This window comes from Schistocerca americana, chromosome 7, assembly GCF_021461395.2.
Source record: "Schistocerca americana isolate TAMUIC-IGC-003095 chromosome 7, iqSchAmer2.1, whole genome shotgun sequence".
NCBI classification, from domain to species: domain Eukaryota; kingdom Metazoa; phylum Arthropoda; class Insecta; order Orthoptera; family Acrididae; genus Schistocerca; species Schistocerca americana.
In genome coordinates this window covers 619,708,618-619,732,441 of record NC_060125.1, presented here as the reverse complement: position 1 = coordinate 619,732,441, position 23,824 = coordinate 619,708,618, and the positions used below count along the sequence as shown (strand labels likewise).

At 39.7% G+C, this 23,824-nt stretch overlaps 1 protein-coding gene across 1 annotated transcript in view; it reads right to left on the bottom strand.

Annotated features, from left to right (window-relative positions):
• Positions 1–21,342, bottom strand: part of LOC124621990 (T-complex protein 1 subunit gamma) — a 67,506-nt gene extending 46,164 nt beyond the window's left edge. The window contains exons 1-7 of the mRNA XM_047147532.1: positions 21,210–21,342; positions 21,074–21,135; positions 20,213–20,389; positions 2,438–2,592; positions 2,171–2,357; positions 1,487–1,636; positions 1,214–1,372 (exon numbers count right to left, since the gene is read on the bottom strand). Of these exons, the coding sequence (XP_047003488.1) occupies positions 1,214–1,372; positions 1,487–1,636; positions 2,171–2,357; positions 2,438–2,592; positions 20,213–20,389; positions 21,074–21,135; positions 21,210–21,246 (927 nt within the window). The 5' untranslated portion in view covers positions 21,247–21,342. The remainder of the gene's footprint in view (positions 1–1,213; positions 1,373–1,486; positions 1,637–2,170; positions 2,358–2,437; positions 2,593–20,212; positions 20,390–21,073; positions 21,136–21,209) is intronic.
• Positions 21,343–23,824: the final 2,482 nt, after the last annotated feature.

The following is a 23,824-nucleotide window of genomic DNA, read 5'->3' as shown; positions in this document are numbered from 1 at the left end:
TAAAGCCAATGGTCTATACGTGTTCCTCTGTTCACTGTACACAACAGGCCACAGAGATTAGTACTGGTACACCACCACCACCACCACCACCACCACCACCACCACCAAATGCTCTAGCATGTAAAATGGTTGTCTGAACTGTTGGTACACTAATGGCAGGGTACAAGTGTGTTGATAACCACATGAAACAATGCAACTTCCTAGAAAACAGAGCACTAGTCAGGCATTTAGTAGTGGCATTATCATGTGGGGGACATTAACTGAGATGAAATGAGCTTCCACATGCATCTGCTAATGTCACTAACCAGTGAGAATTCTGTAATTTCCTATAGATTATGTGTTGCCGCCCCCCCCCCCCCCCCCTTCATGTCATACAATCCAAATCTTATTTCCTATATTTGGCATGCCACCATGCAAGATATATGCACCTTATGTCTGTCTTGTAGAAATGTGGATGGTGGTTGGGCAGTGAATGCCGCCCCCCCCCCCCCTCCCCAATGCTTTCAATGTTGAGTCTATGACACACCACACGCACAGTAATAGTTACCAAATGGCTCAGGTTTGAGAAGAGACAAGAGGTAAATCATTGTCATATTATGGAGTTGTTCGAGCACCAAGAATGTCTAGCATAATATTAATTTACTATATCAGTCAAACAATGGAAAATCCAGGATGGAATAATGACAATATCATGAAAAGTATAAATTGCTACTCGCCACACAATGGAGGTGTACAGTTGCATACAGGCACAACTAAAGACTGCTAAACAAGTAAGCTTTCGGCGAAAAGCTGCTCTTCTGAATTTTACACACACACACACACACACACACACACACACACACACACAAAAAAAACCACTGTCTCCAGCGACCAGACACTGTGTGTGGTGTGGTGTGTGTGATTCAGAAGAAGATCTTTCAGCTGTAAGCTTACTTGTTTTGCAATTTTTCTGTTGAGCCTGCTGCAACTCAACATCTCCACTAGGCCTATATGATGAGTAGCAATCTATCCTTTTCACATTATATCATTTGATCACATTAAAATCCAAAATACATCTTACAGTGGCATGCAAATAGACCTTAATGCCGTAAAGCTTTAACATTTTACACCCTATTCACCTTCAGCTTATGCTATCTGATATTTAAAACTATTTGTCCTTAGTTGTTATATGTCAGATTATTCTTCAGAAATGAGGCAAATCGGCTTCTCTTACCTTCAAAAGATAATGCTGAGCAAGATCAGAGATTCCTTTTTCTGTGAATATCAGATCTGGTTTTACTGAGATAATATCATTACAAAACTTCTGCACGTACTCTTCTTCCAGTTGCAAAATTCTTGTGAAATCAGTTTCCTTCATGATTTCAACACTCGTCTGTAAGATTCACAATCATGTAGCTTTACATTTAACAACAGAAATATAACTACACCAGAGAAATAACCTTTGTAAAGATCTGAACATATTTGTGAGTAATATAATGGCTCTTACCTGACTTTCACCCTTTTTGTATTCCAAACCACAGTCAAGTAAGACAATCCTGGGGTTTTTTATATAGCGTCGCATTTTTGGGTGAGTAACATCTTTATTCACCATAACACCTCGAAGAACAAGAGACTCTTCAATACTTCCACCTGGAATCTACAGGATACAAAATTTAAATTTATTTATGGTAGAAAATCCTTTCGACTGAGCTGGTAAAAAAATGATGATAATGAATGTAACATACTACTCACAAAAATTTACCCCCCTCAATGTTTAAGAAAATAGAGCTTTTTCTCTAAAAGTTTTTTCGACAACAATTGACAAATTTATGACGTTCTAGTGGCATACTCCCTATGTTAAACACTTGGAATTATTTCCATACACAGTGATTATTTAGGGCAAACAAACTTTATGATGTACTTGAAGTGGAACCCATCTTAGACAAGCAGTGTTCACCTGAGTGAGTTATCTAAACATGCCACTAGATCTCACAAAAACTTTAAACTCTCATTTCCTTACATTTTTCACAATTTCCACACAGATATTCTCCCATTACCAACTACACCCCAAAAAGTCATGGGGAGAGGGTGTAATGATGGAGAGAGAGAACACAGAGGCTTAACAACTATCTATCAAAGATGTCCAAAGCATACCTATTTAACTACATCTGGAAAGTATTAGGCCTATTACCTTCTCTACTTTTGCATAACGCTTTATGTCAACTTCTCGGCGACCATTTTCTTCCAGTGTTATTGTCTCTACAGCCTGCAATGCTATAGAACATGCCAAATCGGACCACCGACCAATAAATTTTGTCCCAACACACGCCTTTATGACATCCAACATTTTCTTGCGGTCACTTGTATCAACTGGGACACTATAAACACAAATAAGATAAATTAAAAATAAACCAAATAACTTTTCATCCATCATTTTAAAGATATATAACTAACCAACCTTATGCGTTCTTGCAGTATTGACACGGCATCCTCCAACGCTTGCCTATATGCTCTAATAATAATTGTTGGATGCATCTGCTGTTCTAAAAACTGTTCAGCTACACCAAGCATTTCACCTGCCAGAACAATGACTGATGTGGTTCCATCTCCAACCTTAACAAATGAAATTTAAAGAATTAATTACGGAACATTCTTTTGTTAATCAGCTTATTTACTACTATAATATTTTTTCTCCTTTTGATCTATTTCTATTTACAACACGACAACGCACTCACTTATTGATGCACTCATCTCCCACACTCTGCGGTCACTATCAAAACTTTGCAATACGAAACCAGTAGCTCTATAAATTAATGATTCGCTGCATTTACATGTTCTCGCCTGTATGGAAATATTCGTAATAAGTAGCTATTAACTATAACAATCAAATGAAAACAGCACAACTGCAAACTAGAAGCATGTGATATCACATGTAGTCTTCTATTCTGTTGCTCCAGGGAAGTGTGACAGGACTGCTACTGTTCTCCATATACACAAATTAATTGGTGGATAGGGTGGGCAGCAATCTGTGGGTGTCTGCTGATAATGCTGTGGTGTACAGGAAGGTGTTGAAGTTGCATGACTGTATGAATATACAAGATGACAGAGTAAATTTCTAGTTGGTGTGATGAATGGCAGCTAGCTCTTAATGTAGAAGAACATAAGTTAATGCAGATGAGTCGGAAAAACAAACCCGTAATGTTTGGATACAGCATTAGTAGTGCCCTGCTTGTAAACAGTCATGCTGTTTACATGACTGGGCATAATGTTGCAAAGTGATATGAAATGGAATGCTCACGAGTAGGAAATCCAAACACGTAATGTTCAGATTTAGCATTAGTAGCATCCTGCTTGTGAACAGTCATGTCATTTAAATATCTGGGCATAATGTGGCAAGTGATATGAAATGGAACGAGCATGTGAGAACTGTAGTAGGGAAGGCAAATGGTCAACCAGTTTATTGGGCAAGTTTTAGGCAAGAGTGGTTCACCTGTAAAGGAGACTGCATATAGGGTGCTGGTGCGACATATTCTTGAATACTGTTCAAGTGTTTGGGATCAGTATTAGGTCGGATAGGAGGATATCGCAGCAATTCAGAGACGGACTGCTAGATTCGTTACCGGTAAGTTCGAACAACATATTATGGAGATGCTTTGGGAACTTAAATGTGAATCCTAGGAGGGAAGGTGATGTTCTTTTCAAGGAACAGTATTGAGAAAATTTAGAAAACAGGCATTTGAAGCTAACTGCTGAATCATTCTACTGCCACCAACATACATTGCATGTCACGAAGATAAGATATGTGAAATTAGGGCTCATACTGAAGCATATGTGCAGTCTTTTTTTCCCTCTGTCTATTTGCGAGTGGAACAGAAAAGGAAATGACTAGCAGAGGTACAGGGTACTCGTGCGCCATACAGTGGCTTGCACAATGTCGATGTAGAATTCACTGACATTTTCACACATCATTTTGAGACGCCAGTGATTGTGTTTGTTTAAGGGTGCACTCACTAAGCACTATAAAAATAATGACAGTATTCTCATTAAGACATTGCTGGTAAGTGATGTTCACCTCTCACCCAGTCTGCAAGTAGCTCTTAGAGTATGAGTGAACCTTTTTCCTGCCATTTTGGTGAGTGGATGAGAGGCAATAAGAAGTAACATATTAAGTATCGAATACACCAGATGAGAATTATAAATCTGTATTGTGTATATTATTTAAACACCACATTAAAATGAACAATTTGCTACTTGAACTATATCAACAACAAAGAGAAGAGGACTATAGACATGATAGATTTTGTGCAATCTCCAGATTCATAAACTCATATCTGTAATTTTGTTTTGAGTACCATAAACTAAAGACATAAGTGAATGTGGATTCTGAACCTAAAAAGAACATGGAGTAAGATAAAAATATGCTCAACACTGGAAAAATCCAGATGCACTGCTGGAAATCAAGCAAGTACGGTGATAGTCAATTTGCTATAAAATTTGCACCCACCAAACAAGCCATTCAGTTTCAAAAATTACAGAATTAATTCTTTTTATTTTGTCAATTAATTTACACTAATTCAGACCATTCAGTGCAGTGTTGGTTTTCGCATGTATGCACATGATTCACTGAATGCCTCGAGACTGTTTTGATGCAATGCGTTGATCATAGCACAGCTAGTTACCGGCATTGATTTTGGTGGGAAATATTACATATGGAATACACTCACTTTGACTATATCACGTTACCATGGCAGCAAATAGGCAATTTACACATTTCATGGAATACTTTAGATACGATAAGTGCAGTATTACGGAACAAAACTTGGCAAAATAAATTTTGCTCCCACAAAACTAAAGGCAGAGCAGGAACATATTGTCCAGAACTAAGTGCTATTTTTTCAGTCACCATAGGGACAAAATTGGCACTTGCGTAGAAGATGACAGAATGAAGGTAGAAATAAGTGAATTTGGTTTCTGAAAATGTTTCTCCGTGAAAGATCTGAATATCATTCCTCCTATCAATCACCACATGAAAGCTGAAATGGCAGATACTCAGCAATTTTGGTTAATTTTCTATTCCACACAATCACTTCTCTCAACAGTTGAAAGGTGCCTGGACAAGATGGACAGAGATTATGCAAAAGACCTTGCTCCACTTTTAACAGCTGTTTGTTTCACAGATGGCTGTTGGACAAATAAACATAACTCTAGGCCTTCCTTGCTAACATCAATCTCTTTCAAAATCACAGAACTTTTTTTATGCTCGAACATTAAGGCTTTTGGGGAATGAAAATATCTCTTAAAAATAGACACAGATTTCACAAACAGAGATCTCGTGAAACTCTGCTTGTCATCTTCGCCTACAGGACAGAGCACCATATATAATGACAACCTGGTGGATCCACTGTTCCTTGACTTCTGGAAGGCACTCCATACTGCCATTTAGTGAACAAAATAAAAGCTTTCCCAAGTAATAGATCACATTTTTTACTCGATTCAGAACTTTTCTGAAGACAGAACTCACAATATCACTCTTAATGGAACAAAGTGGATGGATGTAAAGGTAATTTTGAGACTATCCATAGTGAGAGTTATAAAGTCGTTACTGCTTTCAAATTCTCTTAACGATCCAGTGGATAATGTTGGAAGTGCTGTGAATCTGTCCACAGATGATGTAGTTGCACACAGGAAGGTTGCAATGCCAGAAGACTAGTGAAATCCACGAAGACCTGCAGAGATACACCACTGGCGCAGAGACTAGCTGTTGACACTCAATATAAATAAACATAACTTACTGTGAATTAAAAGCTCATGAGTTTTAGCCACACCCACTCACAAATGGAATGGGGAAAAATGAGGTACTCTACCACACACTGGAAAGTGGCTAAGCTGTGAAGGAAATATGACTGAAATTGAGAAAAATCTCTGCCACTACCTAGACGTTAAAATAAAAGTAGTAGAAGATTTATGAGGTGTGCAATCAATAAAGGAAAGCAAGAGACTAAAGCAGTTCTGTCATCTTGGCAGACAGGCAACCTGCAGTAAGCAGTATTACAGTAAGTTTCAAATACACTGTAAAACACTATCACTGTACACGAGACAATTACAAATGTGTTGTGTGTTTCATTTAAATGCTGGATTACTATCAAGAAACTATTTGAATTGTATAAACAAAGTGAGAAATATCAGGTCTCTCCCAGAACTAGGTGGGGAAGGGGTAAGATAAGTGCAGTTTAATATAGTAATGTAGGAATTATCACAGCTACGTGAATGGTATCCTTACATTCCCACTAAATTGCAAAACTATGAAATAGTCACAAGGAACCGTAGGAAAAAGATATTTAATATTGACCACCATCTGGTAACATAATGTAAATTATGAAGAGACAACTATCAACTTATAAATATGGATAGACTACAATTCAGAATCAGCTAGAAGCTGCTATGGTAGCACCGTGCCACCCAACTGCCAGCAGGTACAGCCAGTGAATCTTACAACTGGATAACTAAGAAAGTTTTAAAAGAAGAGTTGCAAAATATAGCTAGTCATTAAGTCTAAGAACAAAGAAATAGACAGTTGAAGAGTAATCCCAACAGCAAATGACTAGAATGATCATCACAGTAGATTTTTGTAAAATATTTACTGAAAATGGTTTCTCAATAGCCAGTCTTGTAATCCCACTTGACATATCAACTGATCAATCTATGTAAATATGCACAGTCCATCAAGATCACAAGGCACAGTGTGGGAGGATACATCTGCCAGTATTGAGGCATGTGGCAAAACACCTGCGAAAGCTTTATGGGCTACTGTGGACTGTCACAGCATCACTTGTCAACCAATCGAAGCTGACAGCAAGCTCTCCAGTGTAGCAATGACCAGTGCTACATTGTTTACCCCTGGGCTGTATTTGGACTTTGTTGTAGCTTATCATCAATTGTTTCACTGGTCTATGACCTCACTTGTTCGCCTACTGTGGTACTGTCTTCATTCACCTCTCAACCAATGGTTGTGTCTTCAGAGAATGAACTGAAAGCATACGGATATGACAAGAGTGGGGTTCATATTACAGTTCTTCCCAGTCAAACCTACAAATAGTTTTGTTCTACACTACTGTGTGCTCTTTTCAACAAGCTTCGAAAGCACTGTAACAACCACAATGTATCCACCTCCAGGAGTTTCAGAAATTATTATTTTCCTGTGATTTATTCGTACATTATGTATACATTGTTGAAGAAGTAGATTCCAACAGTCAGTTCAGCAAATGTGGCAGAAAACATACTGTATTTACCCAATTATAAAATGAGTTTTTTTCCCAAATTCATCATTCAAAAAATTATGGGTTGTCGTCATATTCATAGATTAAACTACTGCTACTTAGGTTAATATTTTTATGTTGTTTAATAGGGTACATAGGGGCCATTTTACATTTGTAGATGAAGCTTTGGCTATTGTGTCACATGCAGATTTATTCTGAAGAATTCACTTGGAATGAGCTGAGCAAATGATACTTGTGTACGAACGGACTCAGGATTTCCTGTTACGCCAAAGTGCTCGATACAGTATTGATATTGCTTGAACGATAACATGACATTTGACTCACACAGTGCTAGAGTAAAGGATATGCAAGAAACTATGAACTAGCCACTACAACAATCTATTGTACTGCTTAAAATTTGACAGTTTTGACAAAAAAAAAGGAGGAAACAGCACTAAATTCTATCGACTTACAAGCTCTTGTTGTATTTGAACAGATTTGCAATAAAGTTCTCATACATGTTTAATTACCACATACAAACATTAATCCTGCTTTTTAAGTAAAGGTAACATTGATAAGCAGAAATGCTGTCTTTCAAAAAATATTACTCGATTCGGAACCTAGATCAATACTTTGTTTGATTATGAGATAGTAGTGATTTACTAAGTCGGTTGCAAATGAGAGATTCAGTTGCAGTTAACATATCCAGAATACTGGAGCACATGATGGTGGCATTAAGATGAAACATGAAGGAAAATTAATCTAGAACGAAATATCTAACACACAAAATAAATCATATTAAACTAACTGGTATTGCGAGAAGAAGTTACAGCAGCAAGCCCTTTTATGGGGGTAGTAACAACAGACATTAGTAGGCAGCGGGACAAATGAAAGTTGTAAAATTGGACTGAATTGTGACTCCAATCTTTAATTTATGTATTAGCTGCTGCTGTTACATGAATTTCATCCTAGAAGATACTGCATTCCATGTATCACACTTGCTCAAGCACAGCGCTATGGAAGGGTTGGTGGGGGAACAGTGATATCAGCTTGGCTGAGAAGTAGATGAGTGCAGGGAGGGGAGCAGTGAACTGGAAGCAAATTATATCATATTGCCAACCACGGGACTCGAAACTGCGTACTTTGGCATTTTAGGAACTTCTACCACATTTAAATTGGAGTTTGTCTGACTCAATTTGTAACTGAAATTGAACTGACTTTGAAATTGGACAAATACTCAACAACAGTATTCATTTCTACAGCAGACTGTCAGAGTCTTGATAAGGGGAGTGGTGTGCTCAGGTGTTTTGTGTTGAAACGTTGCCAATGCTTGCCATGATGTGTGACAGCAATGAAAGGGGTTGAATTAGCTTCCAGTTCTATGCAGTCAATAAGAGTGGTGGTCAGACGATAAGCTTGAAAGCAAGACATTGTAACATCAACACAGAAGATAAATCCGATATGTATTCAGATAAAAACAGCTGTGTTCTCAGGGTAGCCACAACCTCAGAAATCACAACATACAAACCAGAACGCCTGGCCCTAGCTGCTGGATCTCGCGGTTGTGTGCATGATGTGCGCTTGCTTGTGTGAATGAATGGTGTGTCTGTCTCTTTCGTTTGCTGAAAAAGGCTGTGACCGAAAGGTTATATTTAAGTGTCTTAATTGTGCCTGTCTGCAACTTACAGGGTGTATACGTGGACAAGGAAAAAACATTCCCGGATTTCCCAGTTAAAAATACACTTTTTCCGTGTTAAGTGACAGTATACTCTTCCTCGGCACTGTAAAAGTCATCAATACTTTGAATGTTTATGGTTTTATATACCAACGTAGAATTTCCCGGAACTTTAGAAAGCGAAACTCAGGGGGAAAAACAAGTTTTGAGAGACCTTTGATGTGCAGCAACATGTACGCTGCATATTTCCGTATTACGAAGGTATAAATTTGAATTCCACCAAACAACGCATGTCACTTTCCGAAGCATTGAAATCGAGATTGCGATGCGCTTTTGTAAGCGTCATAGCTCATTCACGTGATCTCGCCAGCTGATGACAGCAACAGGACACGTGATGTAGTCAGCCACTCTTAAGTAGTGCGAATACACAAATAAGAAAAGTTAATGGTGTAAAATAATACCCATAGCGCGTGTTACACTTTAAGATACATCACACAAATGTGCCAGTAAAATTTTTAACAACAATGCAAATGTCTCATCTTCTGGGCTCGAAATTCTTCTAAATGGTCGTCCTCAAAGATTTGATTTTTAAATGAGAGTCAAACGCTTTGTGATTTAAGAAATTCATTGTACATTCTCGCACATAGTTCATGTTGCGTAAAAGTAAATCTGCTTTGAATGTAACGCTTTTCAAACCACCATTCGCAATATTTTCCCGCGACCTATTAGAAATAGGTTCGTTTCAGCAGTTGCAAGAAAGCGACAGATAACTGGCGTCACTCCGCTTGCGCAGCTACGATGACGCAGGAAGCCCATATGTTCGTATGTGTAAAACATTAGAAGATCTTACATTATGTCAAAAAAGAAACAAGACATCAAAGGATACTTCAAGAGTGTTGGGATTTCGCATAATTCGGCTTAAAATGCACATCTGTATGTAAATTTCCTTGGAGTATCAGTACTCATGTTTGGTTCTTTAATATAGCATAATGCCATATGTGCACTTGAAATGCAGCGAACTGTTGAAACTAGCCAATAGTGTGAAATTAAACGCTTCGTTTCAAATAAATTGACTGCCTCAGTAGAAAGGATTAATAAAAGCCAAATCTCTTTAGCAAACAGACAAAAATAACTTCATTGTTCTGTAAGGTGATTAATGCTTGACTGTCAAAGGTGGAAATAAAATCTGAAACTATTAACATATTTTAGCCTGCCGTAATTATGCGAACGTATTTTAATTCATTTGATAGCTCCCGGCCACAAAAATACGTTTTGTTATCATTTAACGTGAGAGCAATAAACGAAGAGGAAACAACAAAATCACTGAACGTAAACACAGGTCACGTGGAGACGACCTACCTCCCCACTACAACTCGGACTGCTCTATGTATCAGCCCCGTATCTACGATATTTCCGAACCGGGGCAATATTAAGTAGTGGCGCCCAGCCACACTTCCATAACTAGAAGTGGGAGAAGTACTACTCATACGTGACTCAACTGCGCATGCGCACGAGCCCGCCCGCAACTGTTCAAATGAATCTAATTTAAACAGTTGTCATGTCACACTCATCAGAGGCAATTTGTTGTTATAAAGCATTGCATAGTGTTCCTAAAGCCTTTGAAACACTTTACTGTTGGCAGACACTTGTATGAGCACTGTTTTGTTGTTGTATACGGCGGATTTCCTTTGCAACTCAAGTTTCTTTTTCTTTTTTCCCCTCCCATTCACGTTTTGTTGCTGTAGTATTATTCTGCAGTAGTGGGATACAATAATATCCTTTGTTAGAGTATTGGTTCTTACCAGTCAAAATAAAAAAAAATTAACTGAAAACTAAAACAATGAAAAATTCCCGGAATTCTAAACAATTCTCCCGGATGAAAATATTCCCGGGTTTTTCCCGGATCTCCCGGGAATATACACCCTGAACTTAACATGTCAGCTTTATGGTAAGTAGCAATCTATCTTTTCCTACATTGCTGAGACACCTACATGATTTTATACAGCTTAAGCGAGAGAATTTGAAGTCCTTCTGGCTGGAGTTTCTTGTAAGCTGCTGGAGAAACAAAGGGAACCAAGCAACTGGAAAAGACCCATGTAAAACCTGTTTTCAAGAAGTGTCATCTGATTGTTCACATATCTTGATTGCTCTAATCCAAGAACACTGTAAATTTATTACATGAAAAAGCATAAACACATGAGAGACAAAGTACAAACAACAGACAACACACAAGTGGCTGACAGAGCCTTGCGTTTCGACCTATATAGTCATTACTTCTAACTGGGGGCACAGCCGGCAGGCTGTGCATGCAACTGCTTTCATTCTAGCAGGCCAGGTGGCTGAACTAAGCACAAACTTCATGCGCAAACTATGAAGTGACACACACACACACACACACACACACACACACACACACACACACACACACAAATTTGGTAGTTACAGCAATGATCTTTATGGAGACAAAGTCTCCTCTACAGGAATCAACACCGATTCTGCCAACAAAGTTCTTGTGACTGTCAGTTTGCTCTCTTCAGATGACCATACATAACATCAAATAGTTTGACAATACATTTCTTGACTTGTGAAAGGTATCCAATACAGTTTCACAGTGTTACTTAGTGAGCAAAATATGAGCTTACAGAATATTAAACTAGTTATGTGACTGGATTCAAAACTTTCTGCTCTACACAGCAGTGAAACTGGTAATTTTGAGGTAAATATCAGACAGCCCACCCACTGCCTTCCCTTCATTTGTAATTGGCAATGAGAAGCCTTTGGCCTAGACCAGCTTGGTACATGACTTTTAGCACACACTGTTGCTATATTGTCATTTCCATTACAGCTGCCAACCAGATAGCATCATACAAAGCAACTGCTACAAATGCATCTAACACTGAAAAGTTCCATGTGACAACACTGCACTTCATGCTACCACTGACACGATTTCGAAACTTCTCTGCTATTGATCATTCATTGTATGGAAGTGTTGTATGTTTTTACGTTTTTAAAGAGAGTTGATTTTCAACGCATATTGCTGCTACTCTTTTGTTTGTGTGTTAATATGATTCAAGTTATAACACACATGGAGCCAAGCAAATGGAGTCATATACAAGACAAACAAATGTCTTTGGAACTTTAAAGGCAATTCTACCAGTGATTAAATCTTATGAGCATTGCAGATTGTAACAAAACAGGTGTGAGGGGGTTTCACTCAGAACATTGCAGAGAATATGTGCAACAGTACAGAGAATGTAAACTTGTGATCCTGAAGTACAATTTTCATTTCTGAGGAAAGATACTAGTGGAAGAAGAACTGTCACTCACTCGGATGATTTCTCGAAGGACATTGTTCATAATAATTTACTGGAATAATTTTATGATCATAGTGATTATCCCACAAGGCAAACAGGGGGAGGGAGATGTATTGCACAAGACTGCTTTCACAAGGTGCTGCCATCCCATTGGGAGAATGGAGCTGAAATTGCTACTGTACAACAGTATTTCCAAACAATTTTATAATCTTACTGATGCAATGATTCACAGCCATAATAAATTGTTTAAAGGAACTTGTTTTCTACTTCTAACTAAAATCTTTATTGCAAAGTGTTATCGCTAATTTTGGAAATAATACAGAGAAATCCCTCCAAAGGCCTTATAATATAGGTTCTGATTTCAGGCAGGAAGAATACAATCAGCATTAGTTAGAGCAGAATTTGTCATGGCATATAGGAGAAATTAAGTGTTAACATGGTATTCAGTTAACTGGAGGAGCATGTATGGAAAGGTCCCTGAACTAGTCTCACTTGTGAACAGTAATAATGCCCCCTAGCACTAGGGACAGAAAAGTGGCTGAAACCAGATGTTACCTTAACAGCATTATGAATATAACATAAGATCTCCATGTCACCAACAGCCTGAATGTTCATTAGCACAGAAATGGGATCAGTGTCATAAAGCATCACTGAATACAGCTATGAATAGGATTGTACAGAAAAATAAGACGCTATTTCTGCATAGCAAGTGACAAAAAAACACATTGCTGATTACCTGAAGGTTCAACATGTAAAACTCACATTCAGCAGTGAAAATGTGAAGCAAACGGGACAAGGTACAAGAGTACTGTACAATAGGCTTGACAGGTAGGAGCTGAGTGAAGGTGTGACGGATGGGAAAGGCCCACTGTGGTTCGACAGCTATGTTAAAGATGCTGTAAAAGCAAAGAGAGTCCATCTTATGAAGTGTTCATTGAATTCCAAAGTCAAATTCTATATCTGCTGCCTTGCCAGAAAATCCTCATATTTTTTTTATCTGACGTGAAATAAGCAGCAGTGTGCCGTAGGTAACTGAGGAGCAAAGAATTCCTAGGACTGGAAAATAGTGCAGGTCTTTCCTGTTTTCAAGAAGGGTCACAGAATAGACAGATAAAAAAAAAAGTATAGCCATGTATCTCTGATGTCAATCTGTTGAAAAATTATGGAACTTGTTTTATGACGGCATACTATGACATTTCTGGACACTGAATATGTCACCCCTAGGACAGGCTGAAATGACAGGCATCATGTCGTCACTCATTTCAAACTCGCCCTATTGAGACAAACTGGATGACAATACTACTGAAGCGGCCCAAGAAGGGCATGAAGCTGCACGTGAGGGGGGCGGGGGGAAGTGTGAGTCGTCATTGTCATCATTTACATTTTGCAGTCCCTCGGTGTGTCTGTCTGGAATGTGAGACCATCCAAGTTTTTCTGTACTCCCATCTAATTTCTCTTTTCACTTTGTTCCTGTCTCCTCCTCTCTTCTTCCAACATTCCTTCAGTCCAACAATACTATCTCTTGGTCTTTACAAGCTCTGATGTCTAACATCATATCCAACCAACTCCTGTTCTTTTCACAAGCCCGTACCACCTCAGTTTGTCTTTTCTATGCGCTCTTACAAAGGCTTCTCTTTCACTATTTCTCACAGCACCTCATTACTTGTTCTATCCTTCATAGTAAGTCCAATGCTGCTGCTTTGAAATTTTATCTCTCAAGGCCACATCCTGTCTACCTGCACTTCATTAGAATGTTTCTTATGCATATGTGAGGGTGGCACATCTTTACTCCATAACAGGCTCCTAACATTCTGGTGGAATCCAAGGGCTTACCTCCTCCTTTCACTAATCCCTTAACCATTACCCCTCCTGTCTTCTACTGTGCTCCTAAGGTACTTGCTCCATTGGTTCACTGGTGTTGCGTCATATAATGTTGAAGCAGCACAATATTTCAATGGGACAGCTGATCATCATCTTCAGGTGCTTACTGACGTGTTGCTGCAATGGCTTGCCAATATACATGCTGACTCACTAGAAAGGTGCAGGCGCCAAGGGGTGTGGCTATAAAGTCATCGTAGATGAATCATAGAGCACAGCAACATACAGTGCCCCCTGTTGGTGAAGCGGGCCATAGCCTTTGCACTTGCGATGCAGGAAAAGTGCAGACACAAATAGCTGCCCAGCATGCGAGCGGGCAGTGCGCTGGCACCCAGCTTAAGTGTGTGGACTTTGATTCTCTGTCTGTGTTGACTCTGTTTCCTTTGTCTGCAGCCGACAATGTCTTAGTACCACCAATACTAGTTCCCATGCCTTGCCGAGTTAAAATCCTGTGTCTCTATGGAGCAGGTCGTTACCTATACAGATTTCGACTGCTTCTTTAATGATGACGCCTAGTACATGGAAGCGGATGAAATGATCTCTGTCTCTCCTTAGTTTACGCTGTGTCCTGTGTCAAGACAGCATTCAGCCACAGCAGACTTTTCTGGCTGGCATCTATCCGTAACAGTGCCACACATCTGGCCAGTGTATGATTTCCCACACTGGCACGGGATTTAATATATCCCCAGTCTCTTTAGACCTCGGTTTTACTTACAAAACTCAGCACAGTTTACACTTGTGCTGGAGGCAGAACACACATTTCATTTGACGTTTTTTGAACAGCCTGCCAATCTTAAAGGACACGCCACCAACATACGGTAAAAAACTGCTGCGCAGTGTGGAATCCTTACCAGATTGGATTGACGGGGTATATTGAAAAGTTCAAAGAAGGGCAGCCGTTTTATATTACCACAAAATAGGGGACAGAGTGTCACTGAAATGATGTAGGATTTGGGAGTGGACATCATTAAAAGAAAGGCATTATTTGCTGCGGAGGAGTCTTCTCACGAAATTTCAATCACAAAATTTTTCCTCCGAATGTGAAAATATTTTGTTGGCACTGACTTACATAGGGAGAAATGATCTTCATAATAAAATAAGGGAAATCAGAGCTTGCATGGAAAGATATAGGCGTTTGTTTTTCCATGCCCTATACGAGATTGGAACAATAGAGAATTGTGAAGGTGGTTCGATGAACCCTCTGCCAGGCACTTAAATGTGATTTGCAGAGTATCCATGTAGATGTAGAAATTGACACAGGACAAAGCATGAATAACGAAGAGACAAAGATTCTTTTATCCGCTTCCACGTACTGGGACTTCATCATTAAAGAAGCAATCTAAATCCGAAAACGTGACAACCTGATCAATAGACACACAGGATTTCAACTCAGCAAGGCATAGGAACCAACATTGACGGTACTAAGGCATCGTTGGCCGGATACGAAAGAGTTTGAGTCACCACAGACAGAGAATCAAAAGTCCGCACACTTGAACTGGGCACCAACACACTGCCGCACTTTTCCCTCATTGTGAATGCGAAGACTGGGGCTGTTTCCCCAGCCGAAGGAGGGCTACTGGATGTCACCGTGTTCTATGATTTGTCTAAAATGACGTTATAGCCCCACCCCTTAGTGCTTGCATGTTTCTAGCGAGTCAGCATATATATTGGCAAGCCACTGCAGCAACACATCAGTAAGTACTTCATGAAATATTGTGTGGCTTCCACAACATTATCTGATAAGACACCATGAACCAATGAAGTATTTATCATGTCAGGAAAGTCTTGAACAGCACACTTCTCTCTAATACTTACATCCATCACTACTCTTATATTATTCCTTGGTGTCACCACCATTCAGACTTACTTGCATGAAGTTTCCAGCCATACTGTCCCACCACTTCCACCCATACATTAGCCTTTCTAATACATCTCCTCTTCCAACTTCTTCTTCTTTGAAGGGAAGACATATAAACAGATATGCGGGATGCCCATGGGCATTCATCTCACACACTCATATATCAACATGTTTACTGGATATCTGGGAGAAACCTTCCACAGCTTCTAACATATCCAATTCAGGTGGTTTTTAATTCAATATGCCACACTCTTGGAGACTGACAACTTCTCCAAAGGATCCACGAAAACCTCCGCCACTTTGATAGCTGCTGACCCTTCAACACCAAAAAGGTTTTCTCATAAAGTCTAGCCGCCCATGGATAGCACTTATGCGGTGATGAGCAATACCTTGATCAGTATGCCCAAGGCCCCACTGAGCCTTCACAGAGTAGCACTACCCTCAAAACCTAGTCCACAAACATGTCTACTGTGCCATATCGACAAATATCTGAGACTTTCCAGTCACTCCCAAAATACAGCGGCAAAAGAGTACCCACTATTACCCAATATCACTCTGATTTGTAATAAATTAACTACATGTTTTGCTGGGAGTTTACTACCTCTCATTGCCCCTGAAATGAAAAACATTGTACCCAAAATCCTTTCCATCTCTCAAAATTAATATTTTGTAGTCACCCAATCTGCGGAACACCATGTGCCGTCCTTATGCCATGCCTACACAAAACACCTTGCTACTGGGGCAGTACCTCCATGGAAGACCCAAAAGTGTGTGATGTATCCCGAGCAACTACCCAGATATCATAGCCTGTTAGCAACAGAGCCACATGCGAAAGCAGTAGCACCATATCAACTCTGCTGTAACTTCTGTACAGGCTTTTATGTGGGCACAAGCACCAAGCAGCTGTCCAGCAAATGAGTAGCCACCACTACTGCCTGACCACAAGGAAATTCAACCAATCAATGACAGAGCATGAGGTTAAGTACAACATGTTTCTTTCCATATGGCTCCTCTGTCCCATTTACCTGCTTCTCTGACATATGTAGATGGGAATTTTCCTTACATCATACCCTTCTGTACTGCAATCCTCCTGAGCTCTGTCTCTCAATCTTCACCACACACACATCCATCCTTCCATTCTCCCCTCCTCACCACTTCACTCTTATTCAATCCATCTGTTAAAGCTACACCCACCCCACAACCTCCTATTTTCACTTGTCTATCTTGTTCCCCCTTGCTTTCACTTTTCCACATCATTATGAGCCACACACACATCTCCCGTCTGAGCCAGGTCTTCTCACTGTGCCAAAATTCCTAATCTGTTTCCCCAACACTTCCTAACCTCCAGTTGCTTCCTTAAATTATTACTTCTTACTCTCGCTCATTGCATCCAATAACCTCATCCGAATTGACGTGCAGCATTGGACAACTGAGGTGTATGGGTAAAATCACTTACTACCAATCTGTTGGAAACAGGTACTTTACAGAGCCACTTATAACTGAATGACGATATTCTGGTAGCTTGCCCAACCAGTTTTTTCGACCAAAACCCTAAAAAGATAAATTTGGAAAGTGAAACGAGATTTGATACACAATACAGGCCATTTTCGAAGGGAATGTTCATCACAGTCATTAAAACAATGAAATAATTAGTAAATCATGAGTAATTACAGATTGGAAATACGGAAGCGTCCGATCCCGCCCGTCTGCTTTGACCCATGACGTCACAAATATGGCGGAAACGACCATTAGCCACGATTCCAACATGGCGCATATAAAGTCGGTACGTACACATTATGAGGACGAAAATACATTGAAAAACACACACACACACTTCCACAAAAAGCCTGATGATATTAACGGCACAAGTGCGGGAAATGGGGTATTTTTGGGTGGGGGCAAACTAAATATAAACAAATTTAGACACCCACCCCCATACAAAACCATACAAAATGACAAAAAAACCGACATCACAACTTCCCCAAATACCACTAAACACAATATCATCTGGAATCGGACACTTCCCTTGACCTATATAGTTCAACAGCAGCTCCCGATCCCATAAATTAAGATCAAACACTTCCCTTGGCCTATATAGCACAAAAACATCTCCCGATACCAATATCAACATACACAGCCACACATTGGGATCGAACACTTCCCTTGACCTGCGCACTTAATTTTATCCGTCATATCCATTCCTGAACAAAAACAATAACCAATTAATTTTACTAAAATTAGCACACGATCTACAGCGAACAACACTAAATTAACCTTCACACAAAATCGTTAACTCACTGAAACGAATTCCACTACAAACACAGCCGACAGTCGAACAATTCTGGATAATGATCAAAATCAAATAGAGCCCATTATACTACACAAACGAAAACCCTGAACGTACTAACAGAGAGCACAACAAACCAAAACACGAAGACATCTACAAACACGCCACACTCACAAGCCAAACTCCGCGCCGTCATGACGTCACACACGACAACACCCGTACGTCACGGGTCAAAGCAGACGCGTGGGATCGGACGCTTCTGTCGACCCTACGGATTTTGTAGATCTCAATCACAAAAATGGCAGAAACAAGATTAGCCCTTAAACATTGTCACTAAACAAAGACATGTTTATACTACCATTGTTACAAGGAAGGATGATTAGAGTTTACCATCTTGCCAAAGCGTCACCAAGTTGAAGCTGAGTTGGTGAAGGATATGGGCCGTATATTTTGCAAAGGTAAGAACTTTCTTTGAACTATAGGCTACAGTGAAATCGCAGGAAACCTAAATGTGATTGCCAAACAGGAGGTGTAACAATGTTCACAATACTACCATTCTACGAGAAGTGACATTGATATTTGTACAATTTTTCTAGAGTGAGGATTGAAATGTCGGCATGCTCTGTAGTGTAGCTTTAAGTCTGGGTTATGTAGGAAAGTGATTTGTGAATTTGGGACGGCAACAATTCTGTCCCAACAATCAATTTTTGTAATGTGTTGCATATTCTGTAACTGCATTTTAGTCCCTGCTGAAAACCTCTCCCTTCCAGCAATCTTATATTTTCAAAATTGTTAACAAGTTTTAAGATATTAATGATAAGAAAACTCACACCAAAATACTCCACATTCCCACCAGGTTCTTGGTACTTTGGCAATTATGACGTGTGTGACTGTACTAGGCCTACATCAATGTTGCCATAGTTTATATGTACAGGTCAATGGAAGTGTGTGATTCCACCAATCTGCTTTGAACGGTGGCGTAATCGTGTTTCGGTATATGACATCACTACAGCAGGGAGTCTTTGAGTTGGTTGTGTTTGTAGATGTCATGTTGCTGTATTTGATGGTGCCCTCCGGTGGTGTATGTTGACATGCTGAATTTAATGTGTGATATGCGTTCATTTTAGCTTTGGTTGTCATCATGCTAACGTGGTTTTGAATTTAGGTAGCGCATTATTAAGGTTATTTTTGTTTATGTGTTTGGCATTTTTGTTAAGTCTGATTAGTTTGTTATCTGTTGCGTGGATAGAAGTCTAATTTTTAAATTGCGTTTTTGTTAAGTATGATATGACAGTTAAGCTCATGACTGCATCACTATGTTCTGAAATGGGCGATGATATGATGTCTTGTCATACAGTTTCTGCAGGTGTTCAGTCTTATTGCTGAATGTTAGGTGTCACATTTGTGGGAACAAAATGAGGTCTCTGTGTGTGTGTGTGTGTGTGTGTGTGTGTGTGTGTGTGTGTGTGTGTGTGTGTGTGTGGGGTGGCGGCCATACCAGAGGCTTTTGTTGGTAAGTAATTTCTGTTTCGTTCTATAGTCATTGTGATGTTTCATGTGCTGTATATTTACGGTTGGTCGGTTGTGTTTTAATTGATTTAGTGAATATGGAGTATTTGGGTTTTTGAGGTTTTGGTTGCATTTTTTGAAGTTGAAGGTGTTGGTGCTTTGGTATCAACGGCTGTGACAGACCTATGTAGGTCAAGGGAAGTATTTTATTTCTGTGGTTTTGTTGGTGTAGCAGAATGCTGTATATTTTTTAAAAATATTATTTGTTTAAGTCACAGTATAACCCAGAAACCTAGCCCACACAACACGAGTTAAGCTTGTTACAAATGCTACATAATTTAAACACAAATTTATCATTTTTGCTTAAAGATCTTATTCCAAAGAAGAAAATTTACACACTGTACATATGTGGCCTATGAAGCCAGTAGTACATATAAGATACTATAGCAGAAATACCTCTTCATCCTGTGTACGTGCTATTTCTATCATAGACTTGCCAGCTGGATGTTGCACCGTTATCTCTCTCAAAATGGCATTGCCATCATTAGTCATAACAATTCCTCCCATTGGATCCATTAACATTTTCAACATTGCTTGTGGCCCAAGACATGTTCTTATAACATCAGCTATTGCCTGCAATAAAATAAACGTAATTAGTTAGTAACTCTTTGATGATCAACACACACACACACACACACACACATACACACACACATTCTATGAGGTTCCTTATCATCGACTTAGGTCTGACTTCACTTAAGTGAGTTCCGACGAAAATGAGCCCAGACTTGCATCATAAACTGTGGATTAAGTTCAATGGAAGATGAATTATCTGACAGCTAAAATGGGTGTGTCAAACATAGAAACTTCCAGCGCCTTTACTGCATAAACGGATAGTTTTATATTGCGAATCATGGGCGATCTCACACTGCGTGCCGAGATGTTACATTATTGGGTGTTGCGTGAAATCAAAGCCGTTAACACAACTCACAAGCACAGAAAGTTGTAAGGATCGTATGAAACAATATCGCAGTCTACACTGACTTCTTCACCTGTGGATATTTCACAAAACGCGGACTGAGAGGCGTAATTCAAAGCGTCGGATATTTGATACACCACTATATTCCTCGCGCAGGTAACTATATGATCACACTCTCCCTACTACGAGCATGACTTGTTTGATTCTTCAGTTAGTTCTCGTTAAACAGCAACAGGTGAGAAAAACTCGTCATCGTGTCTGAACATACATAATTTCATGAAACACAATGTATCACTTCTAAAGTATCATAACATCCTCGTGGTGTCTTGTCTTTTTACCTTTCCAGCTCCTATGTTCTCCACCTGAACCTTTCTGCCGGCATCCCTCTTCGTATTTTGGCCTGCGGATCACAACAATGAGTTAATACAGAACAATAAACAAAAAATTTTGAAGTACTGCAATAAAAATGCTTACTTAGAACTAAGATCGGTGCCGCTCCTGCCCCAAACATGTTTCACTCCTTTTTTGTGGTTAAGTTACACAGCAAAGACTCAACTGTCTCAGCAGGCGTGCGTAACAAAGATAGATCGCAATGATAGTACATCACTGAACAACCAAAGATACACCACTTCTGTAGACCAACAATCTGAAGAATGAACTGGGTTTAATATTTTCACAGAAAAACAATTTTTTCACTGTAATTGTTGCTTTTCCACATTTTCGGTCCATTTTAGTTATTTATTTATTTTTCGTCCAAAAAATCGATAGAGCACATATAGGCAGGCAAAACGTATTAGATCTGCACAAATCTGGAAATTGGAGCCGCGGGTTCGAGCAAAATTGCTCAGATATTTTGGTGGAAATCACGTCTGCACAGATAAATCATGGCGTATAGTCTGGAAACCGCCGCATATCTGGGGCGCGAAAGCTTCTGAGTCAGCTGTTTGTACATGAGCAACTAAAATGAGGACGCCACTACCGCGTTCGGGTCACGTGATTTTTCTAAGCAATACAGATACCGAGAAATACCCATAGCAGGGCTTCTGTCTACTACTTGGAATGGAACATGAGAATAGCCTTAAGAGTGTGGTACCAACGTTCTATGAGTCCTTTATTTTCAGCGTGGTTGCCATAGTTCTAAACCATTGGACACGCACAATTTGCAAATCTCAGTGAATAGGTGGGACTCAAACTGAAGGCCCTTCTCATTGGTTATCAATTTGGGGCAGCCAAAACATGTGATCCACATCTGTAGGAAGGCAAGAGCTGTGTCGTTTTGACTGTAACCTGCATGAATTGAAATCCTTCCACTCAGTGTGTCTCTCTGTATCTGGCAGTAGTCCCACTAGACACAGGTGAACGTGATGTTGCCTTCCTTTAGGAATTCATATCTTCCATGTTGCAGGAAGACATGACGCCCGACCTTGCTGTGCTGACAGTTGTCGCTACTAAGGGTCCACTTCCAGCAGTTGGCCTTAAATGGGCTACAAAAAACGCTCTACAAAAAACTTGGTAACGGGGCAGACAGTAGGGTGACAGGTTATGTAGATTGTCGAAAAATAGCTCAGCAGAACCTTAATGGCTCCAGCAGATGTACACTGTATTGTGAAGTACCACACCTTAGGAGCCGACTATAACATAATGTTCAAATTCACTTAAATCTTGATAACCTGCCATTGCAGCAGCAGTAACCGATGTAACAACAGCGACAGACACTTGTTGTTTTATAAAGGTGTTGCTGACCGCAGTTCTATATTCTGCCTTTTCACATATCTCTGTATTTGAATATGGCCCTTCAGTTAGTAGATACTGCGAATATAGACTACACTGTAGAAGTGGAGATGTAAACAGTAATTCATGTGGTAATTCAGTAGCAAGATATTTCAATGAACAATTTGTAAGATGAAACATATGCTGGTGAGCTGTAATCTGGGTAAAATTATTGAAATTATGTATCGTATCTGTATAGCTGAGGGGTTCGAGGTGAGGCAAGCGGCCACGGTAGGCACCGGCCAAGACTTAGGGGCTGCCAGCAAATGAACAGTGGCCTCAGGGGCGGATTTTCCCCTAGCCCTGTGGTTGCAGTAAGGCAGTTGGATTGGGAGCCAGCATGTGGAGGAGGCGAAGGCACTAAACATGGCGGATTTCGCAAAATGGCAGACTATGACTATTAAATAATACTTTGAAATTATGTGGTAATCCATGGTTTCATTGCATCACAAATTCAAGTACAGTAGGCCAATCACAGGACTGCGGTGCATGTATTGACACTTTAATACCAATTGTATTATACAAACTACACTGTACTGAATGTACACAGAGTGTCCCTTTCAAACCTCCCACATTTCAAAGCCCCAGGAAAAAAATTACAGCACATATTATAATGAAACTGCACCATATGCTGCAGTATCTAAAAATTATATTCTCATATCAGATGGGCCATGTATTGTTGCCAGAGTTCAGAATGATCAAATGAAGTGAAAATGGCTGTTCCACAACAGGGTGCACAAGCAGCACTGTGGTTTTCGGAAGAAAGGTCACCAATAACTGTGCAAAGAAATTATTGTAGGTTGTATGGACGTGGTTCATCTGAATGAAAACAATTAGGGAACAGTATTGTAAGTTTCTCTGTACTAGAAATGCTCTGAAGCATTATGACATTGCATGTCATAGTGTTTTGAAAGATACAATGGACATCAGACAAGTGTTTCATAGAAGCCCAGGCATCTAGGCACCTTTATCTACCCTGTGCAAGACTGTGTAGCACATCAGCGTATTCATGTGTATGTTTACAAAGTGCAAATTCTACAAAAACTGCAGCCAAATGACAAACCACGCCAATAACAATGTGTTATGGATTTGCTGCAGTTTACTGACATGAATGCTAGCTTCCTAGAAATATGTTTATTGTCAGGATGATATTCAGATTAGGGGCTTGAAACATCTGCATACTATCATTGAACATGTTTGTGATAGTCCTAAACCGAATGTCTAATACACGACAGGACTGTCGCACCATTCTTCAAACACAGTGAATGGGTGAGTGTATCTGGACATGTTGCAGCAATTTGTATACTCTCAGGTACAAG